This window comes from Acipenser ruthenus, chromosome 11 (assembly GCF_902713425.1).
Source record: "Acipenser ruthenus chromosome 11, fAciRut3.2 maternal haplotype, whole genome shotgun sequence".
Classification (NCBI taxonomy): domain Eukaryota; kingdom Metazoa; phylum Chordata; class Actinopteri; order Acipenseriformes; family Acipenseridae; genus Acipenser; species Acipenser ruthenus.
The window spans coordinates 4,659,934-4,685,228 of NC_081199.1; the positions used below are offsets into that span (position 1 = coordinate 4,659,934).

Sequence of the window (25,295 nt, forward strand, 5' to 3'; positions counted from 1 at the left end):
GAATTACTCATCGTGAGTGGGATTAGCGTGATGTCTCAGAAGCGACAGCAGCAGCTATTTGAAACCCTCTTCATCCCATACGGAATATAAACGTTTGCTCGGAAAAACTGCGTTTGCATTTTCCAGCTCCCCCTCATGCCGCCTACCCTTGTGATTAACAACACAAGCCCTTCATTGTGAGAGCATGCTTTTACTGTGCCTCGCTGGGTGGCTGATAATACAGGGCTGTGTGGCGCTAGTGCCTGCGTGAGAGGAGGGGAGGCATTTTCTGATTTATTCATTCTGTCTCACACACACATAGAAATCTCTTTTTTCATTCCCTTTTCCATTCTTTTCTGTTTTAATCAAAAGAATATATTCGTTTTTCACATTAGAAAACCAATGTTTTTTTTTAATTTTTTTTTATTAAGTGTCCTTTAAAGATCTGACATACAGTAAATGTGTCAGCATGCATGCATAGGATGTATTTAGGTATTATTATTATTATTATTATTATTATTATTATTATTATTATTATTATTATTATTATTATTATTTCTTTCTTAGCAGACGCCATTATCCAGGCAAATCCACGACGGGTAAACACATTTATATTGCTTGTTTGTTTATGTTTTGAATTGTTTAACTGTGTAGGTTGAATTGCATATTTCACTCTGCCAGGGTCCCATTGAAAATTAACTATGCTGTACACTGGGCATCAAAAGAACAAAAAAACATTAGACATGTCGCTGAATCGGAAACCTGTGTTTGAAACATGGGAATTACAATAAACTTGACAGTCTACAGTAAGGAAAACAAAGGTCTAGGGAGAGGGGAGTTTTATTATCCCAAACCATAATGGTTGAGTTTGAACAGTCGTAAAATAAACAAGTCTTTGCTTTGGCAGTATGTCTCATCTAGGGAACCATCCATCTATCAGAACAGATGGGAAAGGTCTAAGATCAGCCCCAAAGGCACAATTAAAAAAGTTAACTTTGGGACTCAGAGACAGTCTTATTGAAACACAGTATGTTGCATATTTACACGTTTCATTTAATAAACGTTTCATTACAACCCTTTCAAATACAGTATGTAACGTACCTGTGAGGCAACACATACTGTTTCACACATGTGCAACATGCATTGGTTTTCTACATGGCTAGCTATAGAGTACTCACATCGCCTGGCTGACTCCTGGCTCAGCTCCAGTCTGAAGATGGTGAGCCGGTTTGTCCCTCCGCACATATTATTCTTTTCCCCCTTGCACTCCATGTTGCAGTCCGACTCGCTGGCGTTGGGGGCTTGGATCCTGTGTCCACAGTAACACTCCGCTCCAAATTCCAGACCTGCATACATATAGCCCCTGTTTCCACAGACAACCGGAAATAGACTGTCTCAGTGCTGGGTGATTTTTACCTGCTGCTAATCACTAAAGACACTTTGGTTTCTATATCTATCTATTATTGTATCTTTAAATGGTTTGGCTAAAACAGTTAAAGAAGATGTACAGGGATTATGCACTTGACAATTCTAACAGAAAACACTGCAAGCACCCACCTGTGGGAATGCAGATTGAAGACTGAAGGAATGGAATGAGGGAGGCTGTTTAAAAAAACTATTACAATGACATTTGAAGCTGCTTTCTCTTCAAGCTGCAACACTCCTCAACACAACAGCTCATAAAATATATTTGTAATCGCCTGCTGGTCGTAGTATTGCGGTAAAATATTTAAACACAAAGAAGGTCCCCCTCCACATAATAAGCCAGGGAAGAACCGCTGGTATGGGAAATACGCAAATGAGCAGAATCAAATTGGAATCACTCATAGTTACAATAAACTCTGCTGGGGTAACCAACTCACATCAGTCAAATCGTTCTGTTGTGTATTCGCCTAGGCAAAGAGCTTTTCAATGGGAAGAAGAAATAAAAACAGTTAAAATGGGTGTCATTCTTCACAGGCTGGGAATGACAGTAAAAAGCTAACGATAAAATATAAATATTTATTTTCTTTCAACAAACCAGCGGTGGGTGTAATGGGGGGCACTCAGGTGGAAAGCTTGAAGTAAACTAAGAAAACGCTTCTGAATAAACACAGGGAGGGTACAGTACACCTCAAAATACTGATACATGAACTTCCCTGTAGCTGAAGTTATGTGCAGTGTTCAATATTCTCTGAACAGGACTGCAGAGACGGTTATTTTCTGGATTAATGGAGCATCTCATTCAGTCCCCCTCATCACATGCATACCATCACGGAAATGACTCTTTTGTTTCAGGTTGTTTACAAATACCTGCAGATTCAGAAAGAAAGAAAAAAAAAGAAGAAAAAAAAATCTTCTTAGTTCCCGAGCCTACCTTTCTGCACAGTTGTCTTGGCAACGGAACACAGTCATCTTTTTGTAGTCGAAAAAGGACGATCCTCTCAGAGCTCTCTGCTGGGTGTTGTCGGTGTAACAGCCAATGTATTTGGCTGGGGAAAGAGAACAAATAAATACAGGGAATTGGTCATTTGGGCAGAAAGACTTTGTTCTTTAAAGCAGATCTTTCAAGCAGGCACTGCATACAGACGTATGCAGTACAACTGTTAATACATGTAAGCAAATCAGTGTATTGTATTATATCCTGCAGTTGAACGCATGATCAAATTAATTATCAAGTTAACTAAATCTATTTTCCTTTTATGTTCCTAGATCTGTAGGTACAGTAGATTAGTCAAGCACCTCCTAAAATAGCCTTTCTGTGTCCACTTTATTCTATAATTAGATCTTACAGTATTTGACTTGAGTAGGGAAACATTAGTTCAAGAGCATGGCAGGAATCAAAGAGCATTTACCTGCCCATGATTCCTCTTTGGTTATGTTGGAAATGAATGGGTCCCCAGTGGAGTTCAGATAAGCCATGCAAGTCACACGTTGCTGGGGATTTTGCTCGGTTAGGGAGGAAAGTCAACGGGGCTACAGTAGTTCACATCATCACACTTCAGCCAGTCCTGGTCAGGCACCCAACGAGTCCAGGGCTCTGTAACCTGGTAACATCTACTGCTGAGGCTCACCCAGTGAAAACTGTCACTCACCCGTTATCTTCCTGATGGGTGAGTGGGTTGCAGCAGTGAGATGTCATTTCAACTGAGTAGAAAACAGATGCCAATTCCACTGCCTGTTATACATGGCTTAGTGCACCCACTAAGAAGCACACAAGGCTGGCGGTTGAGTGCTTCAAACCTGAGGGTTTGTGGGGAAGACGGCTGTTGTTTTAGGAAGTGGTGCATCATCAGCAAAATAACAGAAAAATGCTGTGCGTGCTGAAATACTCCTTTCATGGATGTGCTATTGATCACAAGCTGCCAATTGGCGTGAAGGATTGCTTAACAACACTCGCCACTGAAGTAACTGAAATCTACCCATGTGGCACGATAAGGGCTGGGCACATGATCAAAGACCCTCTGCATCGACTCAGACAACACAAAGATCACAGAGAGAAGACAGCAGCCACAAGGAAGACAAGGCTGTCTTTATGTACGGATTCCACATGTAGATTCTCAATCCCCACTAATTGAGACAGCTTCTCTTGAGCTGCCGTCTAAAAACCATGCTATTGCGACTAATGTATGAAAACAAGTGAAGCTGACAATATGTTGACTTAATGTAGGCTGCTTGCATCTATGCAATTGCAACACGCTTCACAGACACAGACAAAGTATTTTCTTTTTGTAGTGTTAGCCCTCATTCTTGCTGTAGCTGTACCTTTTTAAAACTGTACTGTGGAAGGTATTGCTCAGTTTTCTTACTTATTTTAAAATTGGAAAGCTGAATACTGCTCTCCCTACCAGAATAAATACAGTTCCCCAGACACTGAGAAATATGCATATATATATATATATATATATATATATATATATATATATATATATGTTGTGTTTTTAAAAGGCGAATCCACCCACTAATTGCTTGGTCCTCCTCCTCCTCTGCCTCCACCTTGCAGCATTCAATCAATATACATTACATCATAGTTCGGCCAGCGTATAGAGGCGGCTATCGAGCTCCAGTGGACAAGGCCATGGGCCAAATTATATTACGCTTCATTATGGGCATGGTCATTTGTCAAAATGCAATAAAGAATTGTTCATTTGAAATCCTGTGGATGTCTCCTTTAACTGAATTAATCTGGGTTCATTTCTGTGTGGGTGTGTTTTTTTTGTAATCAATAGTTGGGTTTATTGTCCTGCATTGTGTTTTCTTTGTTTTGTGGATTGGTGCAATTATTTGTCTACTGTCTGTTACGAATAATAAAATAAAAATGAGCCTGGGAGACCGAAGCCTTTTGTCTTGCCTAAAGCTGGTCTTTCTCTTCCATAGAGGAGTTGCAATGCAGTTATACACAGTCGCAGTGAAATCAATCTCCAATTGATTAGACTTGCATGCCCTAGCAAACATATCCCTGCCTGCAAAACACCCTTCTTCCCTTTCTAGAAACCTGGCCATTTGCATTACTGTAATTGTGTCAACACTGTGGGCTGTGAGCTTATCTTATTCACAGATATGCCCTGGAAAGCCTCTTTTGTAGAAATGAAAGAGCCCATTTAAAAAGGGTAACTTCAGTCTGGAAGGAAACAGCCAACATAGTTTCCAACAGACGCCAATGCCTGCTATGTGCTTCCTCTTTTCCTGCGAGTTTCACTAAAGAGAAGCACATACAATGTGACACCCCTGTTAACATAGTGGCAGTAATTATTGCAATGTTGATATTCATGGCTGCTGTATGGTGCAATGTAAGGGTCTTCAGGGGTTAACCTTCACTTGTCCAGCAAATTCAAATAAAAGTCATTCACACATTCTTGAATGAATCAGCTAATTTGCAGGCGGAAACGGTGCAAATTACAAGGAGTTTCAGTGTCAGGGGTATTCTCTCTGATGCCCATCTCCTCCCAACTATGTGGCGCACCCATTGACCTTTGTGGTACTAGGCCTCTTCACAGGGTCTCTTGGGTACAGTGGGGTTCTTTACATCGTGTTATGTGCTGAACACAAAGCAGAGGTCTATAAAAGGCAAATTCCCTAAGGCAAAGCTATTATCTCCAAATCCTATTTGCTGATATTGATTTGTATTGATTATCTTAAAAAAAAAAAAAAAAACACCCACACTACGGGTTTTATATTTAGATATGTTAAAAATAATGTTTTCCAGGATATCAAAAAAAATTGACTTCAAAGGTTGTATAATTGTACTACTTAGCAAGCAAAACAAAGAAGAAACCGAAGTTCTGACGAGAACTTACCACTGACATCTGGCAGCTCTGGCTGACCAGAGCAGCAGCTAAGCCTAGCGCTTTGTGTAAACCTCCAGAGCAATAATCCTGCTCAGTATTGCATATGCCAGCACAGAGCTCTGAACATATGAGAAGAGTTCATTACAGATGCTCCACTCAGGTCGAGGTCTCAGCACAATCAACTGCACATGGCTCAGTCACAGAAAAGCTCTTCTCAATGAATTATTACAAGACTGGCTCTGTTGTATAGATATTCTATGTCCCTTGAGCTCCTGATCAAATACTTAAAAGCTCTTAGTACTACTAGATCGCTCGTCCCAAAACATCTTAGCCCCCTCACACTGCAAATGTCTTTCCTCTTGGCAGACGGGCTCTTGGTGCTAAAATGTATATAGTTGTTGCTCAAGAGCCAACTTCCCAACGTTTTGGTTTGTTTAACAGACCTTCGTCAAGGGAAAGTGTTTGAAAACAAACAGTGGCGGCACTAATAGGCTTTTGATGCCATGGTAACTACGCTCACTTATAATCTATTTAAATCTATTAATGTGTTTGTGATGTCATGTACTACATAGTTAATGATGTAACGATTTACGATTCCTTTCTAATTAAATCTTGAGGCATCAGGGTAATTATCCATTTATTTTCCTTTATTCTTCTATATTGCACATTATCTAATTGTATTTCATCTAATTGTAAAGACTTGGTTAATGTACTTGTATTTCTTATGTTTGATAGGTGATTCTGTCTCTATACACACACACACACACACACACACACACAAACACACACACACATTACTGGTATTTCACTACATACTGAAGCTCATTCTTGAATTTTTTTTGTAATGTTTCCAAAGTTTGAGCACATTGTTTTCATTGGTGGCAGGAAGATAATGTAATCTGATGGTCGTAAGCTTAGTCTCCAGTTTGCCAGCAGCAGCTGAGAATTTGTAAAGCATCCCTTTCCCCTGCGCACTGTAGACTCTCTGCCCCTTTCTGACGGCTCTTAAAATGCCCGTGGTAGACTGCTGTTTGATGAGGAGCCGATTTAACATTCCAGATTTGAAACATTTGATGCCAAGGCAAAAAGGGCAGCTTTGCAAAGAGTGAATTAGTCCAACCGCCTTTGTCAGAGTGCCGCAGTTTCCTCAACGAGAGAGAGAGCGAGCGAGCGAGCGAGAGAGACCCTGCTTGATGAGTTAATTAAACACTAGCGTTTGACACTCCTGCCTGGAGAAATGAAAGTGCTCAGGAATGCATGGGCAGCAGGAGAGTAAGAATATGATTTACCAGCCAGCGCTCCGGAGTTAGTGTTGGAAGATATGAAACGAATAATGTATCACTTCCACTGCAATAATAAAGGTACCGCTAATCTTTAGTGGCGTTAGCAGGTAATGTCCTGTACCAGATTCACCCCCTGGTCTCCAGCTGTACACTGGAACACCCCCATCCAGCAACCTAAATTAAACAAAAGCTTGTACATTTCCTCTACATTGATGCTTCAAATTTGTTTTTGTTTTTTAACCTCACAGAGTAATGCACCTCATCAAAGCCTTCATGACAGCCCCATGGGTCAGTTACAGGCCGTGTACCGTTCACAGGGCAAGAAGCTTCTGCACCAAAAACGTCTGTCTTAACATGCCCTCTGACAGTTAACCAGCCTCTTAGCTTCTTTTCTCTGAGATCCCTCCTCTCTTCACACATTCACACTCCAGTTCTTTAAAGCCATTGGCTGTGTGTGTCCCCCTGCAGTATGCATGCTTATTTCAGACCCTGTGTGTGTGTCCCTGCAGTATGCATGCTTATTTCAGACCCTGTGTGTGTCCCCCTGCAGTATGCATGCTTATTTCAGACCCAGGTTTTTGTCTTCGATTACATCACAAACTCACAAAGCTTTCACTCATTTTGTTATTTAAACACATTTGCTGTTCATAAAACTGTCCAGTGCTGTTGCCATGTCTTTGGAGTCTATGTGGGCAAATCTCTTTTAAAACAAACCTGTATTATTTAGGTTAGGTTTGAGGGTTAAGTCATTGAAAATTAAACAGATAAAAGATGACGGCTTACCAACCTTAGTAGTATTACCCTGCAAGCATTTCATTTTTAATGTTTTGCATATTAGAAATCTGACTGAAGCGATAAAAATCTGAAAATGCCACCCACATCATGTCATTTGAACAGATGGAGACTAACTATGACTCCCTGTAAGTTTAAAATGATTCATGAACACAGCTTCACGACTGGTGGTGACTAGTCTTCAAGGGCTGGCGATGAGCACATAACATGCTTCACTGCAACCATTTCTTGCACTTCAATGTCCAATGCTTGAAAAACCAAATGGAAATAATGTCTTCTTAATGAGATGATCAGTTTGGGGGCAGAATGTGAGCCGCTATGTATAAGCATTGAGGGTTTTAAATGACAGAAACTGCAATGACATTTTGCAAAACAAAATCAACAGGACAGATGTCCTACGTTAAACACCCAAACAATGCACCAAGGGATGTCAATACCCAGTATACGTTCAATAGACAGTACCTGTCTATCGATCAATCATAAATGTGTATTTAATTTACCTGACTGAGCTGTTTCATTGAACTGAATGGTCATAACAATAAACGTGCAGTACTTTCCATGCATGTCCATGCAAACCCATACTACAGTAATCTATGTATAGTACTGACCAAAACACCATGCAGTTGAACCTGAAACTTTCATACTGGATGGAGGCTTACCATATATCTGAAATGTCTCTTTATTTCCAATGACGTAGTGCATGTGTGGTGTTTTCATAGGTCTGCATATTTAATCTGAGCAATAATACTGCAGAAAACATACAAAAAAGACCAGAGAGCCATGCTTACCAGACGCTCTGCGTCTGAGCTTCATGTTATGCACAGTGGTTAGGAGCCCTGCTTCTGGTTTCAAGTGTGTTTGGTTGTCCACTCAGTTCATAACTGTGGTGTTTATAACTCTGAGGTTCTCCCGTAGTTAACTTTAAGGCCATATCGGATGAGACATAAAACCAAGGTCCTGTTGTAAGTAACTCAGTTGTTGTTGATCCCCTGAGTCTTTGTAAGTCACTTTAGATAAAAGCATCTGCTAAATGACTGAATAATATCTACAAAGTTTATTTGGTCTGCAGGGATACCAGAAACATTTATCAGAACTTTTAGATCATTTGCGTTCACTTTTCCTCGTTCTGTTGTAATCTCTTGCTGCAAGTGATTTAGAAAGGGCAGCTCTGACAGCAGCTGGATGTGGTTACAGTACACAAGGAATCCATCCTGTAACGTATCCACTGATAAGTGAATTTCGGGACCTGGGCGATCGTTTTGCAATATTAATGGCTAGATAATCTTACAGTGACGCAATTAATTTCCATCACTCGGAGGATGAGGTCGTTTTGTCAGAGGTTAATTGCTATGGACACATTACATATGGGCTGGAAAGGGAATGCTGTGTGCTTTTACAGTGACTGGAGATTTGTACTAGGAATTCTCAAATTGTCAGCTCAGATTAGCTTAATGAACAGAGAGTGATGCAGTACACTCTTGAAATTAGTTTTTCGTAAGATTATTATTAACTGTTCAGAGTGAAGTCTTTTTGTTTTTAAAATAAACAATAGAGTGGATTACTGACACCAGCGCAGACTATTCCATCATTAATTTTGTTTGCATCCCCTTGCATGCCCTCCTTCATCTCAGCTAGCGTTTGCTTGGAGCTAGGATCATCAGCTAGGATCTGACCCATTCTCCACCTGTCCAGGTTTTCCCCCCTTCTCCTAAGGTGTCACAAGCAAACAATCATCTGAAGCACTTTTAAAAAATCATTATCGAATCTAAAGCTTCAAAACCCTTCAATGAGAACCTATTACACCCTAGTCCCTTGGAGCTGTTGCAATGCAAGGCTGGGCAAATATGGTATGCTGTTGCTTACATCATTCTGTCATTAAATAAATGATAACACTGCAGCTATTTCCCTAAATACCAGCACAATCCATTATGCTGCTGTCCCCGATTCAATGTACTATAGCAGAATGGTACTGTGTGCTGCCTCTTGTCAGTGACCCACTTTATTAATGACAACAAATTGCAACCACATTCATGGTCCCAGGGGGTCAGAACCGGCTGTTGAGAAGAGTCCTACTCTACTGCATTTTAACAGTGCAATCCACTTAATCCATATATCTTTGTCAATTATCAATAGAATCCCTGGTTCTCTTTTCAAGCCAATTGCTCTCTTAACCCATCGCACCTGAGCAAAGGATGCTGCCAAGCTACTGAGGCAGTGGGGGTCGTCCCCACCCATGGGAGCGCAAAGGCCAATGCAGAGCCAAGATGGTCCAGGACTGGAACCTGCAGGAACCTGTAGGACTCACCCTGCATCCAGTGCAGTAGTGCCTTTACCAAATGAGTTACTGTGGGACCCTGTGTGGTCCAGTGGTTAAAGAAAAGGACTTGTAACCAGGAGGTCCCTGGTTCAAATCCCACCTCAGCCATTGACTCATTGTGTGACCCTGAGCAAGTCACTTAACCTCCTTGTGCTCCGTCTTTCAGGTGAGACATAATTGTAAGTGATTCTGCAGCTCATGCATAGTTCACACACCCTAGTCTCTGTAAGTCGCCTTGGAATAAGGCGTCTGCTAAGTAAACAAATAATAATAATAATAAAATCCATATCTTCAAATTGTACAGAGGTATTCTCTTATTATAATCAGAACAAGGGAATAGTGATGTGACTTTAATAGAGATCTGGTCACAATAGACTTCAGATTGTCTTCCAGTTAATACTGATAACATGATTTTAATGGTGAGCTATTTTTGATATGCAGATGGTCAAAAAGAGAGATTTTACAGAAGACCATAAGAAAAGTCATGACAAGAGGGGATCTTCAACATTAAGGAACGGACCGACGTTAATATATATATATATATATATATATATATATATATATATATATATATATATATATATATATATATATATACATCAATAACAGCAATTGGAATGTCTGTAGGCAAGACAACTAACATCAAAACATCAAAAGAATAAAGAACTCACAAAATGTGCAGGTTTTAGCCTCCCTACCCAACTTTGTTCTTTCTTTAAGAGGGTTATAAAACCGAGATGGACTGGCTTCAGAAATGTATTATCTAGGAGTCAATCTTCCTCATGTCCCAGTTTATATAATACAGAAATAGAAGACAAGTCTTACTGAAGGGCAGTTTAGCTGTTTACTGTGGATGCTTAAATTAATCACTGACACTTTTAGTTACTAGACACACGTTACCCAGTAACAATAACGTAATAACACATTTTCACAGCATGACTAACACATCATATGATCCTAATCTAATCCTAATCTAATCCTTACACTAAACCTTAACAATACAGGTATACAATGCATTAAAACTGAAACATAATTACATCCAGCGTATGTTATACTTAGACTGGAAGTACCTCATAAGCTCTGTAAGTGCTCTTTAAAATTAAAACTAACAAGAAGGCAACTCACCCCTGCTTTCTTCCTGGTCCCTGGTGCTCCTCCCTTTGAGGGCACGGCTCCAGCTGCCCGCTCTGCCCCTCTCTGACTGATCCTTGGAGGCGGGTTTCAGCCAGGGCGGCCCGTAGCGCCTCGACGGTTTGGGGGTTTCCTTGAAGACCCTGCCGATCAGGCCCGGGTTCTGAGTGACCAGAGCTCCGTTTATAGTTTCAACAGCTACTGGTTCCTTACTGGTCTCCGTAGATTCCCCAGCGAAGCTGGAATGCAGGAATGCAAGACTCCCAGCCGTCAGGTACAAGATGATGAAGGAAAAGAACCGCACAGGCTTCCTTCGGAAGTAGCGTTGTAGTTTGAGCAATAGCTTAGCCATTCTCTACCTGGCTGCCAGTGCCCTGCTTTACTGAAACTCTGGGCACTGAAGCCGGACATAAAGCCACCGTATTGCTGCAATCTGCTGGGTGCCTGGTTGTCTATATCCAAAGTCTTTCTTAAATGAAAAGTAAAAAAAAAATAAAAAGTAATATTTAACAATGGAATACAGAGCTAGATCCTTACACACACTTTAAAAAAAGAAAAATGTTTTAAAAAAACTAAACACCGACACTGTAAAAAAAAAAAAAAAATCCACTTTCAGTTTTTCCGTCAGTGGGAGACTTGCATGGTATCTATTCCAGTGGGTTAAATGTATCCTGTGTCTCGCTGTTTTAGCGCTCCTCTTATTTAAGTCCCTACAGCATGCCCAGGAGACTCATTTCTTGGAGGGTTCATGTCTTGTAAATCGAACTCTCGCCGGTGATTTGAAAGACGATCAGCTGACGCAGCTCCAGGTCTGTTTTCAAGTCCGGAATGCAGGCTCTTTGGAGCATTTTCTTTTCCTAATGGAATTGGCTCTGTCTCCGATTCCCAGCCAGACCCCTGGCTGCCGATTCTCAGGTACAAAGTGCTGACTGATACCCTTCCTTTTAACAAACCACCGTTTAGGCAATCTCAGGCACAGGGGAGAAATTCAGCACCTGCAAGTAAAATAAACCAACTCGGTTATTTGTTTTCTGGCCCCTTTAGTCTAAGGAAACATCAGTCATTAGCATCGGCCTTTCTTTTTTAATTACTTTGTCATCTCTTTTCTCTTTGCTCATTTCTGCTAGTAACCCATGGAAACAAACATCGGCAACATACAGCACATCATGAACCTGTCAATTAAAATACCCTGTCCCTTTTGTGAAAAAAAAAACATAATACAGTTAGGATAGATTTATCACATTATCAGTGTGTGCACATGAGATAAACTAGTCAAAGCATTTGCTTTCTGATCAACAGCACTTTTTTCATGGTTACACAACTGATTGAGTCACAAGTAGGTACAGATACAATGTTCCTCACATATGGCATTATTATCAAATAACACAGCATTATTCCAAAGGGCATATTGAGTAAGAGGAAACCACAAGTTCCTTAAAAAACACACTGCTGCTGTGGTCTACTTATTTTCTTCAGTGTAAATCCGTCAACGGGGCTTTGAAATCAGAAATGCTTTTCAGAAAACCATTGGAATGCTTGTGTGCATTATCCTTGATTGTTTGACAGTTGGGGTGGCAAGGCGGTGTGGCAGGATAATGCACTAGCCTTTCATCTGGAGTTGAAGCCCGTATTCCCACTGCTTGTGCTGTCTAGCTCAGTGGCTATAAAGAAAAGTTTGTTTTTAATTACGTTTTTTTCTTCTCTGTGAACTAAGATGGTAGACTTTTAAGAACTATAAATCCTGGCCATGGAGATGAAACAATACAATGCTGTGGTAATCCAGGCCTTTAGATTAAACAGGTACATTAAAAATGTAAAGAATTTTCAAATAATGTATGTCAGAATTACTTTATAATTCCTATTAGTTTTTTGCTATTAAAGAATGCAGCTTTATCTAATTGGAAACGTACCTACTTTTAAATGTGTGCTTGGATATTGGCTTCTGTCTATGCATTGTATGAGATGTCATTGGGTGACATTGGTGTTTAATGGTGTAATTGGTTATAAAGTAGCATCTCTAAGTTTCCATTCTGTTTATGCCTTACTGCCCCTTTATCAATTTTGGAAATTGCATCAGTCCTTCCTACAGCTGTCAAGTCATTTAGCGAAATTGTATTCTTTCAACAGGAATGGAATTTTCCAATCGGTTCAGAAACAGTGGCGGCTGTGTGACCAACAAAGCATACTTGTTACTTGATACACAGATCCTCCTTTCTAATTTCCATTATTGCAAAGGGAACTGAGGAGCCAGCCTGTTTTAAAGCTTGGGCAATTTATGGTGCTATGATACTATGCAACCAAGTGTTTCTGTAACTAGTATCGTATGTAGTAACACGTAAAGACCTTGATGAATATCAGCTATTATATCGATACAGGACCTCATTACAAAGAACAGAGAGAAAAAAACAACCATTACTTGTATTTATTTATAGCCAATGTTTGCAAAAATAGCAGCATCTTTGTGTTGCGAATAGAGTTCTTTGTTAATTCACAGAATTCAACCACCGCTTCCTTACTCACTGCCTCCTTGCTCATAACACGCCATGCTCAGCCTAATGCATTTAAATCCATTTTTAAAAAATCCCTGGTCCTAGCATGAATGAAGCGTATTCAACTACAGAATATTAGAACTGCAGCAAAAATTTAAATAAAAAAAAAAACAACAACATTAAGATCTCAAATCCCACGCCTGTTTCACGCAACTGTAATGGCATCGCCTCCACATTAGAGAGAGAGAGAGAGCGACACAAGCAGCTGGCAAACTGCATTTCAGATAACAAAATGTACCTTTGTAGAAAGTTATTAGGTGTAACTAATTTATTTGCCATCCACGTGGTTTCAGTATAATCCGCTGCAGTGGGTTTCATGTCCACAATATTTCATGCTGCAATGGAATCATTGGCGTCAGGTCCCTAACTCAAAGCAAACTACATTGCAGACCCCTATTGGGGTGTGGGAGTCCTTCTTGTCCCATGGTCTCTTACCGCAGACATCAAGAGGTACATTCCATTAAATAATCGGTGCCTATTACAGTGCAGCCATGCCTATACTGATATAGTGGCAGTTTACAGAGGATGAAGTACATTATTGTGAGTCATGAATAATGAACCACGAATGAGAAAGGCACAACTAACACGAAACAGATTCAAAGAGGAAAAGCTATTTCAATATGCGTGAAGCGTGTAGGTTGCTGTTTACAATTCTCTGCCTAGGATCACTCTTGCCAGACACTGGCCTCAGGCCATATCATAAATATCACCCCCATAATAACACCCTCTTCAACAAAGAATACCACTCAAGGTTACAGATAACAGTTTGCATTCAGTGTTGGGTCAGTATTCAAATATTTCTGCTGTAAAATATCTTTAGATTTAGATCACTATATCAGTCACTGTGTGCATAATTGTACCATGTTAAGTTTCCTATCTACGTATCTATTTTATAATGCATACATGCTGTTTTTTTCAAGGCAACTTCTCAAACTCCATAGAGTTCACACAAACTGTTTTAAAATTTCTACACATTTTATAAAAAGTTGTGACCGAAGGGGATGTATTTGCACTCTACGATTATACAATAATAATTTTGAAATATTGCCCCTTGCATTCAGAACAGCTGCCACGTGTGTTATACTGTGTTCATTTACATATGCACAAAGCTAAGTGGATTACAATCACACTTTTACAACAAGCTCAAGGGTAGTTTGAACAGGGTATTACAGATGTGGAGGTCTAATGAATGATAGTGGCTCCCCTTACTGCAGCTGATTGACTTTGCATCCTCCTGTCTAGTACATCGCTCAGGTGCTTAATAATATTTAGTTTAGTTATGCTGTGGTAGATTGGATGTTACCTTGAGGTGCTATATGATGGATAAGAAAGATATCACCCATGAAGATGCCATTTGTATAGCTCTGCGCAGTGCACCTTGAGGTTGAGCCCTCTACATGGTCAGGTGCATAGGGATCCATGAGCAGGGATCCCTCTATTCCCACGAGTAAGGGACAAGGATTTTACAAAACTATTCAAGTGCAGATGGTATAATGGGTGCACTCGTCTTACATTTTATACTAGAAAATAAAAGCTTAGGCTGCATACTGACAGATGGTGATTGCGTTCAGGGCCATGATTTGATACAGATCCCAGGCCAAGATGCTAGAAGCATTAATTAAAAAATGAATAAAAAAGCAGCTAATTAACTACATTTTGATGCGACCAAATCAGTAAAATCAAGTAGACTGAATATGCTGGGTGAAACCACAAACCAGCAGGTTTTGTCGACTTGTAACAAATAACTAAATTGAAGGTTGAATTCAGAAAACACTCAACACGTAAGTTTTGCTGTCAACATAGCAAAAAAAAAAATCTTCTCATATCTTTAAAAAGAAATGTAGCCCTGTCTTTTCTTTGTGTCGGCTTTGGGTCATCTTGTGAGATTTCAACATTGTTTTAAAAAAATGTAAATGATAAAAATGGGGACATTTTTTAACAGCCCAGTCACGGTTAGACCATCAGTCAGCAACCACAGGCACAAACCTCTGATTGGTCATTAATTTAGATTCATATTTAATGAACCAGCAAATATTGAATCAGAGTGGATTCCGGGAGAAAATGTCAGAATTAATCATCGCGTAGCCTACGCTTCAGGAGATGTTACGCCAAACAAAGGAAGCCCATAAATAAACTTGATCTGTCAGGGGGCACTTGTGTGTTGTGAGGGGGAGGATGTCACATTGTAGTTTTATGATAAAATATTAAAAGTAACACAGTAAATCTACTACTTTTGCTACAACAATTGTGTCTTCTTTCACCTTGGTAGAAGAAAGCCTGAGAAGATATACGGAAGTACTTAAATTGCATTGAAAGACATTTGAATGATTATTACCAACATAACATACATAGAGTTATTTCCCTTAATCCTTTTGCTTGGCAAGTGACTAAATAGCCCCTGTAGTGTCTCCTATTGCATGGTTTTGCCCACACCTCACCCACCAAACCCCCACACAGTCCCCATCACATCCCCTGCCATGGATTGTTTTTCTGTTGCTTATCCAGCCCACATAGTTGACAGTCAGTCAATTCAATGACTGGGGAGCCTTTGTCCCAGTTGTCTCTATTAGCAACCCTCTCGTACGGCACACTCAGTTGGATTGTGAATACCATAAGCAACCAGGGTGCTGTGCACAAACACACCTGAATTTGGGGCACTTAACCCAAACAGTCTTGAGATTCTCCTATGATTTCTGACGACTGCGGAAACCAAAAAAAGAGAAAAAGAAAGAGCCAACTCCTTGATCTTATCACAAAGGCCCACGCCCCATCCAAATCTATGTCAATCGAACTGGAACTCAAATACAGCCATCATAGCCAATGAATATGCATTGCAACCAATACCATCCTTCGGTGGTAATTCAGGATTCTGGACAGCACTCCAGTGTTAAGTGAAGCCACGGAAAACAGAGAACAAAAAGACACCCTGCTACAGAAGAAAAAACACACACACACACACATATATATATATATATATATATATATATATATATTATATATATATATATATATATAATATATATATATATATATATATATATATATATATATATATATATATATATATATATATATATATACATACATACATATATACAGTATATATATATATATATATATATATATATGCAGCCTGGAAAAACGCACCAGGTCATTATATCAATTCTCCAACATGAAAAAGAAATATCATAACATTAACGAGTTTGAAGAGTAGAAGGGTAAAAGAGTGGCCCCAGAGAAAATGCTATCAGTTTCCCATCCCTGTACATTGACCCTCTGGATACAATTTCTACTGGAACATCAAACAGGTCTATTAAGATCTCAGGAAGGAGAGATAGAAACGCCTACGGGGAAAGAGCTTTAGAAGGCAAACCATCGCAGGGAACTGAAGGCAGCCGTTTGAATGGGTGCTATTTGTATGCTGCATGGATTATCAAAGATATACTGTAGTGTATAGATTCGGGTTTTACTCCTCTGTACTATATTGATTTTTTTTTTAAAGCACAAACTATTGTGAAGAAAAAGATAAAGGACTGACGACCATTGCCACACTGTTTGTTGGTTTACGTTGGTTTCACTTGAGTCTCTGAACAAGTTACAGGTGAATCTCCATAATTCTAAGCAGACGTGCTTGTTGGATGATGAATATATTATCCATAGGATTTAACTGGGGGCACCTATAGGAATTGGCACAGGATCAGAATGGAGTGACAGGTTTAATGATTTAACTGGAGAGACCTTTCTGGCCTCTTGTAGCATTAAAATTGCAAGTCGGCTGCGACTGCTGTACCCATCAAATCAAATGACTGCATTTGAAATGATTTCTGTAAAGACTGATCTGCATGATACAATGTTTACATTTCCACGCTCCAAAGCTTCAATAATTGTTGCCCCCAAGCCTTTCTCCCTGTTCCCGTGTGATCGCTGCTTTGAATCATATGATAGTCTGGAACATGTTCAGCATATTTATTATCAAGACAACCCAGTCAGCAGCTTGGGGACATGCTTTAGGGACATATGCACTGTATTAATATTAATGGCACACTCGAGATTATTATATGATTGTGTTAGACTGCAGAATGAGCACCCACTACTTGATAAACCATTTTTTTGTAACCCCCCCCCCCCCTCCCACCGTTTTTTTCTGACTATTATCATGTTAAGATTTTTTTAACGTTTTAATTTCTCAGGAAAAAAAGGAGAAAACTTTACACTCACTTTTTTAAAAAGAGCCGATGTAGGTTTTTTTGACTCCGGTGGACACTCATGGACTTTCTGAAACGCTGAGCTGGAGCATCATAGTAGGATTTGGATGTGTGCCAGCCATTTTAATTAGAGAAAAAAAAAACCTCTTTGGGTTTGTGCAGTTATATCCAGTGCCAGGTACTATTAAACGCTGGCACTTAGTCAAATTCTCAGGCCCTATTTTCTGCTCCACTGTGCCAGTTTTGAGGCCCAGTAAAAGTCAGAAAGCCTCCAAGGAAATGCCTTGACTATCAGACACAACTGCAGCGTGCTTCTGACTCCTCGCCTCTCCACAGGGAAGTATGGGGGGTTTTCATTGATGTCAAAATCCTGTCCATTATATTTGCCCCTCAAACTGGTGTTCTCTCCACACACACAACTGTAGAGATGTGCACGCACACCACCAATGAGAATGTGTCATGTCTCCTCCTGGCCTCAGAGGAGCTGCTGCTGCTGTGAGCACAGGTGCAGTTCCCAGTGGGGGGATGGTTCACATTCACTGTGCTGTGCTAAGTTAACACAATCTAATTAATGCTTTGGATTAGCAGGCAGATCTTCAAAGTGTGTTTCTGCTGCACTGCCAAATCTGCACCTGGTAATGCTACTAAAAATAAACCACTAAGAAGGTTAATTTAAGATGTCTGAGGTGTAGCAACAGTTTGCTACTTAGTAAAAAAAAAAATCATGTGTTTGAACTCATTTTTTGATTATATATATAGCAGCGCTGTATTTAACCCATTCTTCTAATCTTGACATAAGAAAATCTGCACATGATGAAGGTACTATAACTGTGTTATAGATGTCATTGGAAATGTATTATCCTACTTTTTGCTGGGTTCAGATTTCTCAGTGTTTATGTGTTTTTTTACTCTAAAACCTGCTAGGAAGATTGCTTTCTAACTGTCACAATTACCATATCAGTGGGAGGCAATTCATCGTAGAAGATCTTAACCTTCCAGATGATACAAATATGATTTAACGTTAAGAGGTAGGTAAATCCTACTAACAAAAACAAATTCAAAAAGGGTCTGGATTAATCTGTTCAGTCTGCTAGAGAGGAAGCAGGCAGGCACTGTAGAGACACTGCATGGGAGACCTGCTGAGTCTGATTCTGCTGAGCAGCAGGGAAAAGCAGAGCAAGAGACAGAGAGAGAGAGAGAGAGAGAGAGAGGAGAGAGAGAGAGAGAGAGAGAGAGAGAGAGGAGAGAGAGAGAGAGAGAAGAGGGGGGAGAGAGAGAAGAGAGAGAGACTTATTAAGATATACTCAGTTGTGTCTTCTAGTGCCGCTTTTATCCTCATTCATCCAAAGTGAGCTCAAGCAATGACAGGAATTAGGAGGCATACACTACATCCAACATATGTCCTTACATTGATAATAATACCTGCCCACACACACACACACACACACACGTGCACGCGCACACACACACGCACATGCACGCACACACGCACACGCACGCACACACACACACATTTTGCATCAATCACTACTCCTTCTCTTTTTCTTCAGATCAAAGAAGGGACAAGAAAGTTACTCTACCAAGTGCACGTACATACTGTAGTAGGATTGCTCCAGGGATTTAGGGCAATATTAATTATAGAGCAAGGTTATTGGATTAACTGAGATTTCATAGTCTGTATCTCTGGTCAGCAAAAGTTTAAGACTACAAATAGGCTTTTGTTTACATTGCACCTGGAGTGCATTTCAAAATCTGAATGAACACTAATACTACTGTATGATCACCTCAGTAAGCTAGTAAATGAAGAAGGTACAGTATAGCAAAGCCGATCTACAACAGGCACATTTAAAATGTCACAGATATAATTTACAAAAACACGTAACAATCACGCTGCTGTGCTCTCACAAACTGATTGAGCTCGCAGATCTATTAATCGCCAGTTGGTTCTGTCTGTGTTTTGTGGAAACGCTTTGCTATAACAATCTGCAATTGTGCATTCATTCCCTGTTTAGCCATTCAGACCCCTAAGTCTGTCTCCTGCCACAGAGCACTCTCCTATGCCTGTGTAATTGACAGACATTTTAAACAATCAGACTGCTTCAACGGTTCCTTCACAGAAGTAATTATCTGCAAAGCCCTCAATGGGAAAGGCTGTCAACATAATATCAAACGATATGACCACCACAAATTGCTGGCAAGAACAAAGCTGGTTACTTGAGTCCAACAGCATAAAATATATATCTCAGAAGAACAATCTCCTGTGTTTACAGCAAGCACTGATTGTTCAAAATCCTGTTGCTCCACAGTTATACCATTTTTTAGCTATTAACCATCTTTGAGACTTTCTTGTGCTCTGAACGTTAGCTCTGTAAATGGTGCTGCATCCAGCCGCAGAAACAAATCACTGCATGTGGTAAAGTTGCGTAGCGGTCAGTGCTGGCCAGCAGCAAAAATAGCACACATTTTCTTTAAATAACGGGACAAACATAAGGTTTAAACAAACAGATAAATCCAGATCACATCAAAAACAGCACCCAAGCACAACTATCCCGGCGCACAGACAGGGAGCACAACCTGCTGCTCCCAGACTCCTACCTAAACTAGTCTCCTTGCCTTTCCCAAATAAACATTTCTTGGTTCTTGGTAGTGTCTTCTTTGGGTGGCTAACTGACTGATCGATCAACCAGCCAGGAACTGCATGCCTAGCATTCTCGGGCTGATTAATCAGACAACAAACCGCCCCAGAAAGACACCAAATTGACACCATGTGGCTGTGCAAAAGGTGGCCATTGTGGCTCCAGGCTATTCCCCTTCTGCCCTGTCACATCCCAATACTGAAGGAGTTTATTCACCTGTCATGCTGTTCCGAACCCCACATTAGCAATCTCCAGCCTCCACCATCCACTGTCACCATCCGCTGAGCTTCTGACAGCTTTGCTTAACTTGCTCCAGCTTTACTTAACTTCCAAATTAATTAACTCGGCTGGCAAATCTTCAGAGCTGCTCCTGAGTGAGTAGACAGACAGCTGCTTAAGCAATGCTGTCACCTGGCTGTACAATTTGTTTGGCCTAAGAACGGATTACTGCAGGGCCTCATTGCAAATTACACTGGGGTGACATAAACAGGTTTGCCAGTTATCTGCACGCTGTGTAACCTACAGTGTATCAGAAAAGACAATAGTATCTGACAGTGTCAATAGCAAGCACTAACTACAGAATATTTTCCAGCACTATGATATATGTAGTGTACTACCATACAGTATATTATATTGTTAAATACGAGAGCGTGACTCATTACAATCCTTCATTTGGTTTCTTATTTATAAGGAACACCGGTACTGCAAATACTGGTTGAGAGAATCACACCAAACCCATGTACTTTAATCAGAATTCTGTGACTTCTCTTCAAGACAATCAGCATGTTTGATTTTGACCAGGGGGGATGGAATTTATGAGTCCCTGAATGTCATTATGCTACATCAGTTACAGAGTGTATTTTATGTTCTCGTTGACCTGTGCTTTTCAAATACATAATTCATAAAGACATATGTTATCTGAATGCCACAGGAAGTGACCCTGTAGCCATGGTGTCAGGAGAGGATTTCTTACTGAAACACTCGGGACAGTACAACAGGATAAAAGCCTCTCCTCTGAATGGGTGGATCAATGCGGCTGCACGAAGCAGTGTGGTTTTCTGCTTAGCAGTGATTTCAGCTCTGTGTTATGCATGTCTGAAGTGGAGGCTTCAGTTTCAACACTGTGATAATGATTTGGGCACTCATGAATCAACAAAGCGGGCGCCTGCATTCAAGAAAATAGAGTAATGTGATCTTTCACGACAGATAAAGAGGGTTCTCAGTGCCCTACATCTGTGTTTAAACACATGCACTTGAGCCAGTCTGCTCCTGCTTAATGATTACAGCTACAGTACCAGCTATGCTGACAGTGACCAGGATCGTGTCAACAGGAATTGTTCTATTTTTTATGTTTTTATTTGTAGTGCTGTGGGTTTTATTTTTGTTTTTTTTGTTTTTTTTTAATTTTAGAGTTACCAATTATTATTTGTATTTATTTTTCCCCCAATTTGGAATATCCAATTACATTTTTTTCTCTTCACCGCAGTGAGTCCCCGCACAGCACAGACGTTCTGAAGGCGTGTGGGAATTCGAAAAAGTGTCACTTGCAACTGCACCAGTGGTAGTGGTGATGGGAAAAAATATTACTATATTTTACTGGCATCAAGTTATTTTCAATATGTTATCTCCCTATACGTGCTACTATTTTGGATAGGGGGCAGTTGGAGAATTGGGAAACACCTGTCAAATTAGAGGTAATACAAATCCGTCTCTCACTGGCGACGTGACGTTAGCAGCAAGAAATCGTTTCCAGGCAAGGCAGCCTGGGGATAAAAACACTAGCCGGGGGACTGATTGAACCTGCCAAATTAAACGCTGTGGAGGGAGGCTAACACTGCGAGCACCTCACACAAACAACGGAGCGCTCTGTCCTTTATCATTCTTCCTAGATGGGATTTCCTCCAAACAGACCTACCTCTATGTAGATTCGCCATAGCAATTTGCACCTAATTAAAAGTGGTCATTTTTCCTCACACGCAGGTCTGGTAGACTTTGGTAACACTTTACATTGTGTCTATAGTACACTATAGTTACACATTACAGCTATGTAGTCACAATGCAACAATGGTAAAATAAAAAAGGTTGACTAGTTAGCACCATTTGTAATTACACTGTATTCACACATGTGGTTGTGTAATAGCAGATGTAATTACACATGTAATTACAATGCAGTTACAGTGTTATTGCAGTGCTGTTAGATGATTTTTGGGAAAGCACTGTGCTGTACCTGGCACACCTCTTTATCACCCATTGTGTTAAACACTCAACTGTTAAAAAGCCATCAAAGTTAGTTTCAGTAGCAACAGGGACACAAGCCCCTTCTACTTGCTTGATTCTCTCGCCAGCGTTTATTAATTCCTACTTTTTAATCTCTTTTTTATAACTCAGGATACAAAACAGAAATAAAAAAATGTTTTTGTTTTTTTTTAACCCTACAATTGTTTGTACACTCAGTAAGCCTAATGTCTGATGTGTCTGAACAGTGCTTCTGTATCAACTGTCCTATTTGCAAAAGGATAAGGAGTCTGGAATTAACGAGTGCTTTGAGGTCCTGTAAGCAAATCCTCTACCCTCATTTTACAAGAAAAGATTATAAAGCTGTCGAGACCTTAAAGCAGGGGTCAAGAAGGTCACACTCCATGTAGCTCTGGCTTGTACCACCTTGTAACCCTCTGCGTGCCAGGGGCTAACTGCTAAAGAGAGCTGTGGGTTGTCAACATTTGAAGAAACTACTTTGGAAACTCAATATTTTTGTTTCCCCTTGTATCCTGGAAACATTAAATGAGAAATGATGTTGTCTAAGCAGGGATTTGGTTGATTTTTTTCCCCCCGGTTGCATAGCAACCAGTGTTGCCGCACAGCAGCAAAACTCTGGTGTCTTTTTCCTACACAACTGTTTCCTCATCACCTATACAGAGGGTTTCTTACACGTGTGGAAGTGTTGTTTTTTTAATGAGGCGCACTGTAGCAGTTCTCTAGACTGCTGTACTTAAAGCGGACAGACCCTGATTCCCCTGTCAACTATGACCATCACAAATCCTCAAGGCCTTTCAGAAAGAACTTATATTGCAAAGCAATCAGTGTTAAATGGTTTTGTTCCTCCCTCCCAGCTATTTCTCTATTCCTTATTCCTTTTGGTTTCCTTCATGTTGATAGTTGTCATTTCTCACTACTGACAACCTGGCTAGGTGCAATGGGGGTGGCTTGTGGGCAAACAGTAACAGCTAAGAGCAATCCGGGGGTCATTTATAGACTGCTTTCAATGGTCAGTTTACTGCAGTTCTGTCAGATTGTACAGCGCCGTCACAATATTAAAAGCCAATGTAATAGACAGGGGCACAGCAGCTAATGCAGACGTGGTTCAGATATTAGAGGAGCTGTGTGTTCTGTAAGCGTGTTGGAAACGCAGCATTGTGACAACATGGTTTAGAAACACTGCTATTTGGTGGTTCCAGTAATTACATCAGATTGTATCACTTCGACATCTTCTGTCCAGGGTCTTGTTTTTTCATATACAGTTATTTAGAGGAGCTTCCCATATCACAACATGAAAGAGAATGGTTGTTGTTAGCAAAAGTATCATTCAAGTTGTGCTGGTCAAGCGTGTTGCTAGCTTGATTTCCTCTGTGCAACACTGGTGCTGCCAACCTTGTCACCTGCCTGCTGTTTTTAAAGAATTGATTTCAACAAATGACATTCTCTTCTATGTATACTAATTCCATGGAAAACAGTGGGCTCAGGGAATCCTTCAAACAACTGATCGTAATGTCTACTACACCAGCTTTCCTTTGCCTAGTTTTTGCATCTACGTTTTTCATACATATATTTCATCAGAATTTAGCAATACCACTTGATTAAAAACCGCAGACTTTGCTGTAAATATTATTCTCGCTTATCATAGAAGTATGATATCAAAGTTTGGTTTCTGCAGCTGCACTTCATTCTGTTGCAATGGTTCAGAATATATGTTGGGGTTCAGGTTATACTGTACTCTTGGTTTCTAAGGTAGGGGATGGACCAGTTAATACATTTGAGTCTGAACGTGGTAGTTCAGACAAAGGGTTAAAGAAACTCACTGAAACAATGAGTCTGTACTTTGTCCAGCACCTCTTTTGTGTTTTTGTACCGCAGGCAGTTTGACAGCAGGTAGCTGTCCCGGTTGCCTTTAAAAAACCGAAACTAATCCTAAAGTACAACCTTATGGGTTTTTTGTTTTATTTTTGTAGCTTTGGGCGGCTGATTTCTAACCACCTTTGACCTCTGTTTTCCTAATAGTGGCCAAGACTACATAAAGGCTTTATAAACAAAAGGGTTAGCGCCATCTAGTGCATGGCAAGTGTGTACTACAAGTAACAGAACAAATGTTGTGAGGAACCAGCTGTGCATCACATTGAGCAAGATCTAACAGACAGACTCTGCATATCTCGACTTTCTTATACATGTAGGCAACTCTTTAATATGTAATGGGATGCCACATAGCAAGACTGTATGAATTGTGCATCCCCCTGAACTGGGAAGGAAGCATCATATGCAGGCTTTGGAAAAGACTAAATACAATAATCATGATTTATGGGATAGTACTGTGTAACAGGGACAATTACTGGTAATTGGGAGCAATAAAACTTATTAGATTAATAATAAGGCCTATATCAGTCAAATCCAAATATGCAATGGGTCTAAGAACAATGGTGAAGTGGACTGGTCATGCAAAAAAAAAAGAAAAATCCTTATTTGCTGCATTTACAGAATGTACAAAGATCATACATATTTCTTGTTGGACAGGTCAGAATTTTCTAACCCTAATATTGGCCAAGGCATTAGAACATAAAAAAGAAGTAAGGGCTGTCTGGAGATTGACAGATGTAGATGATCTCATATCCTAGGTTACTTTTGGTTCCAGAAAGAACCTGGCAATAGACCTGTTTTGGGGAATTATAGTGGACTTAGACAGAACGGTAAATAAATGATATTTCTACTCTTTGCTTGCACAATAAAAGAGAGACAAAGAATGAGAGAGGGAGTCTAATCCTCGGATTCTCCAAAGCTGATAGAAAATACTGCAGATAGGAAAATGCTTCTTAAATCTTTCTTAATTCAAGTGTATCCTATTTCACGCTGAGCTTTTAAAGGTGCTCT

General features: G+C 40.1%; 1 protein-coding gene across 4 annotated transcripts in view; it reads right to left on the minus strand.

Annotated features, from left to right (window-relative positions):
* Positions 1-25,295, minus strand: part of LOC131696526 (sialate:O-sulfotransferase 2-like) — a 42,220-nt gene that overhangs the window by 8,889 nt on the left and 8,036 nt on the right. For 2 of the 4 annotated variants that reach the window (XM_059032994.1, XM_059032993.1), the window contains 3 exons: positions 10,764-11,764; positions 2,336-2,450; positions 1,158-1,342 (listed from right to left, as the gene is read on the minus strand). In XM_059032994.1, the coding sequence (XP_058888977.1) occupies positions 1,158-1,342; positions 2,336-2,450; positions 10,764-11,121 (658 nt within the window). In that variant the 5' untranslated portion in view covers positions 11,122-11,764. Of the gene's footprint in view, positions 1-1,157; positions 1,343-2,335; positions 2,451-10,763; positions 11,765-17,536; positions 17,798-20,375; positions 20,517-25,295 lie in introns of those variants that run through there. The other 2 variants (XM_059032992.1, XM_059032995.1) reach the window with 2 other exon arrangements.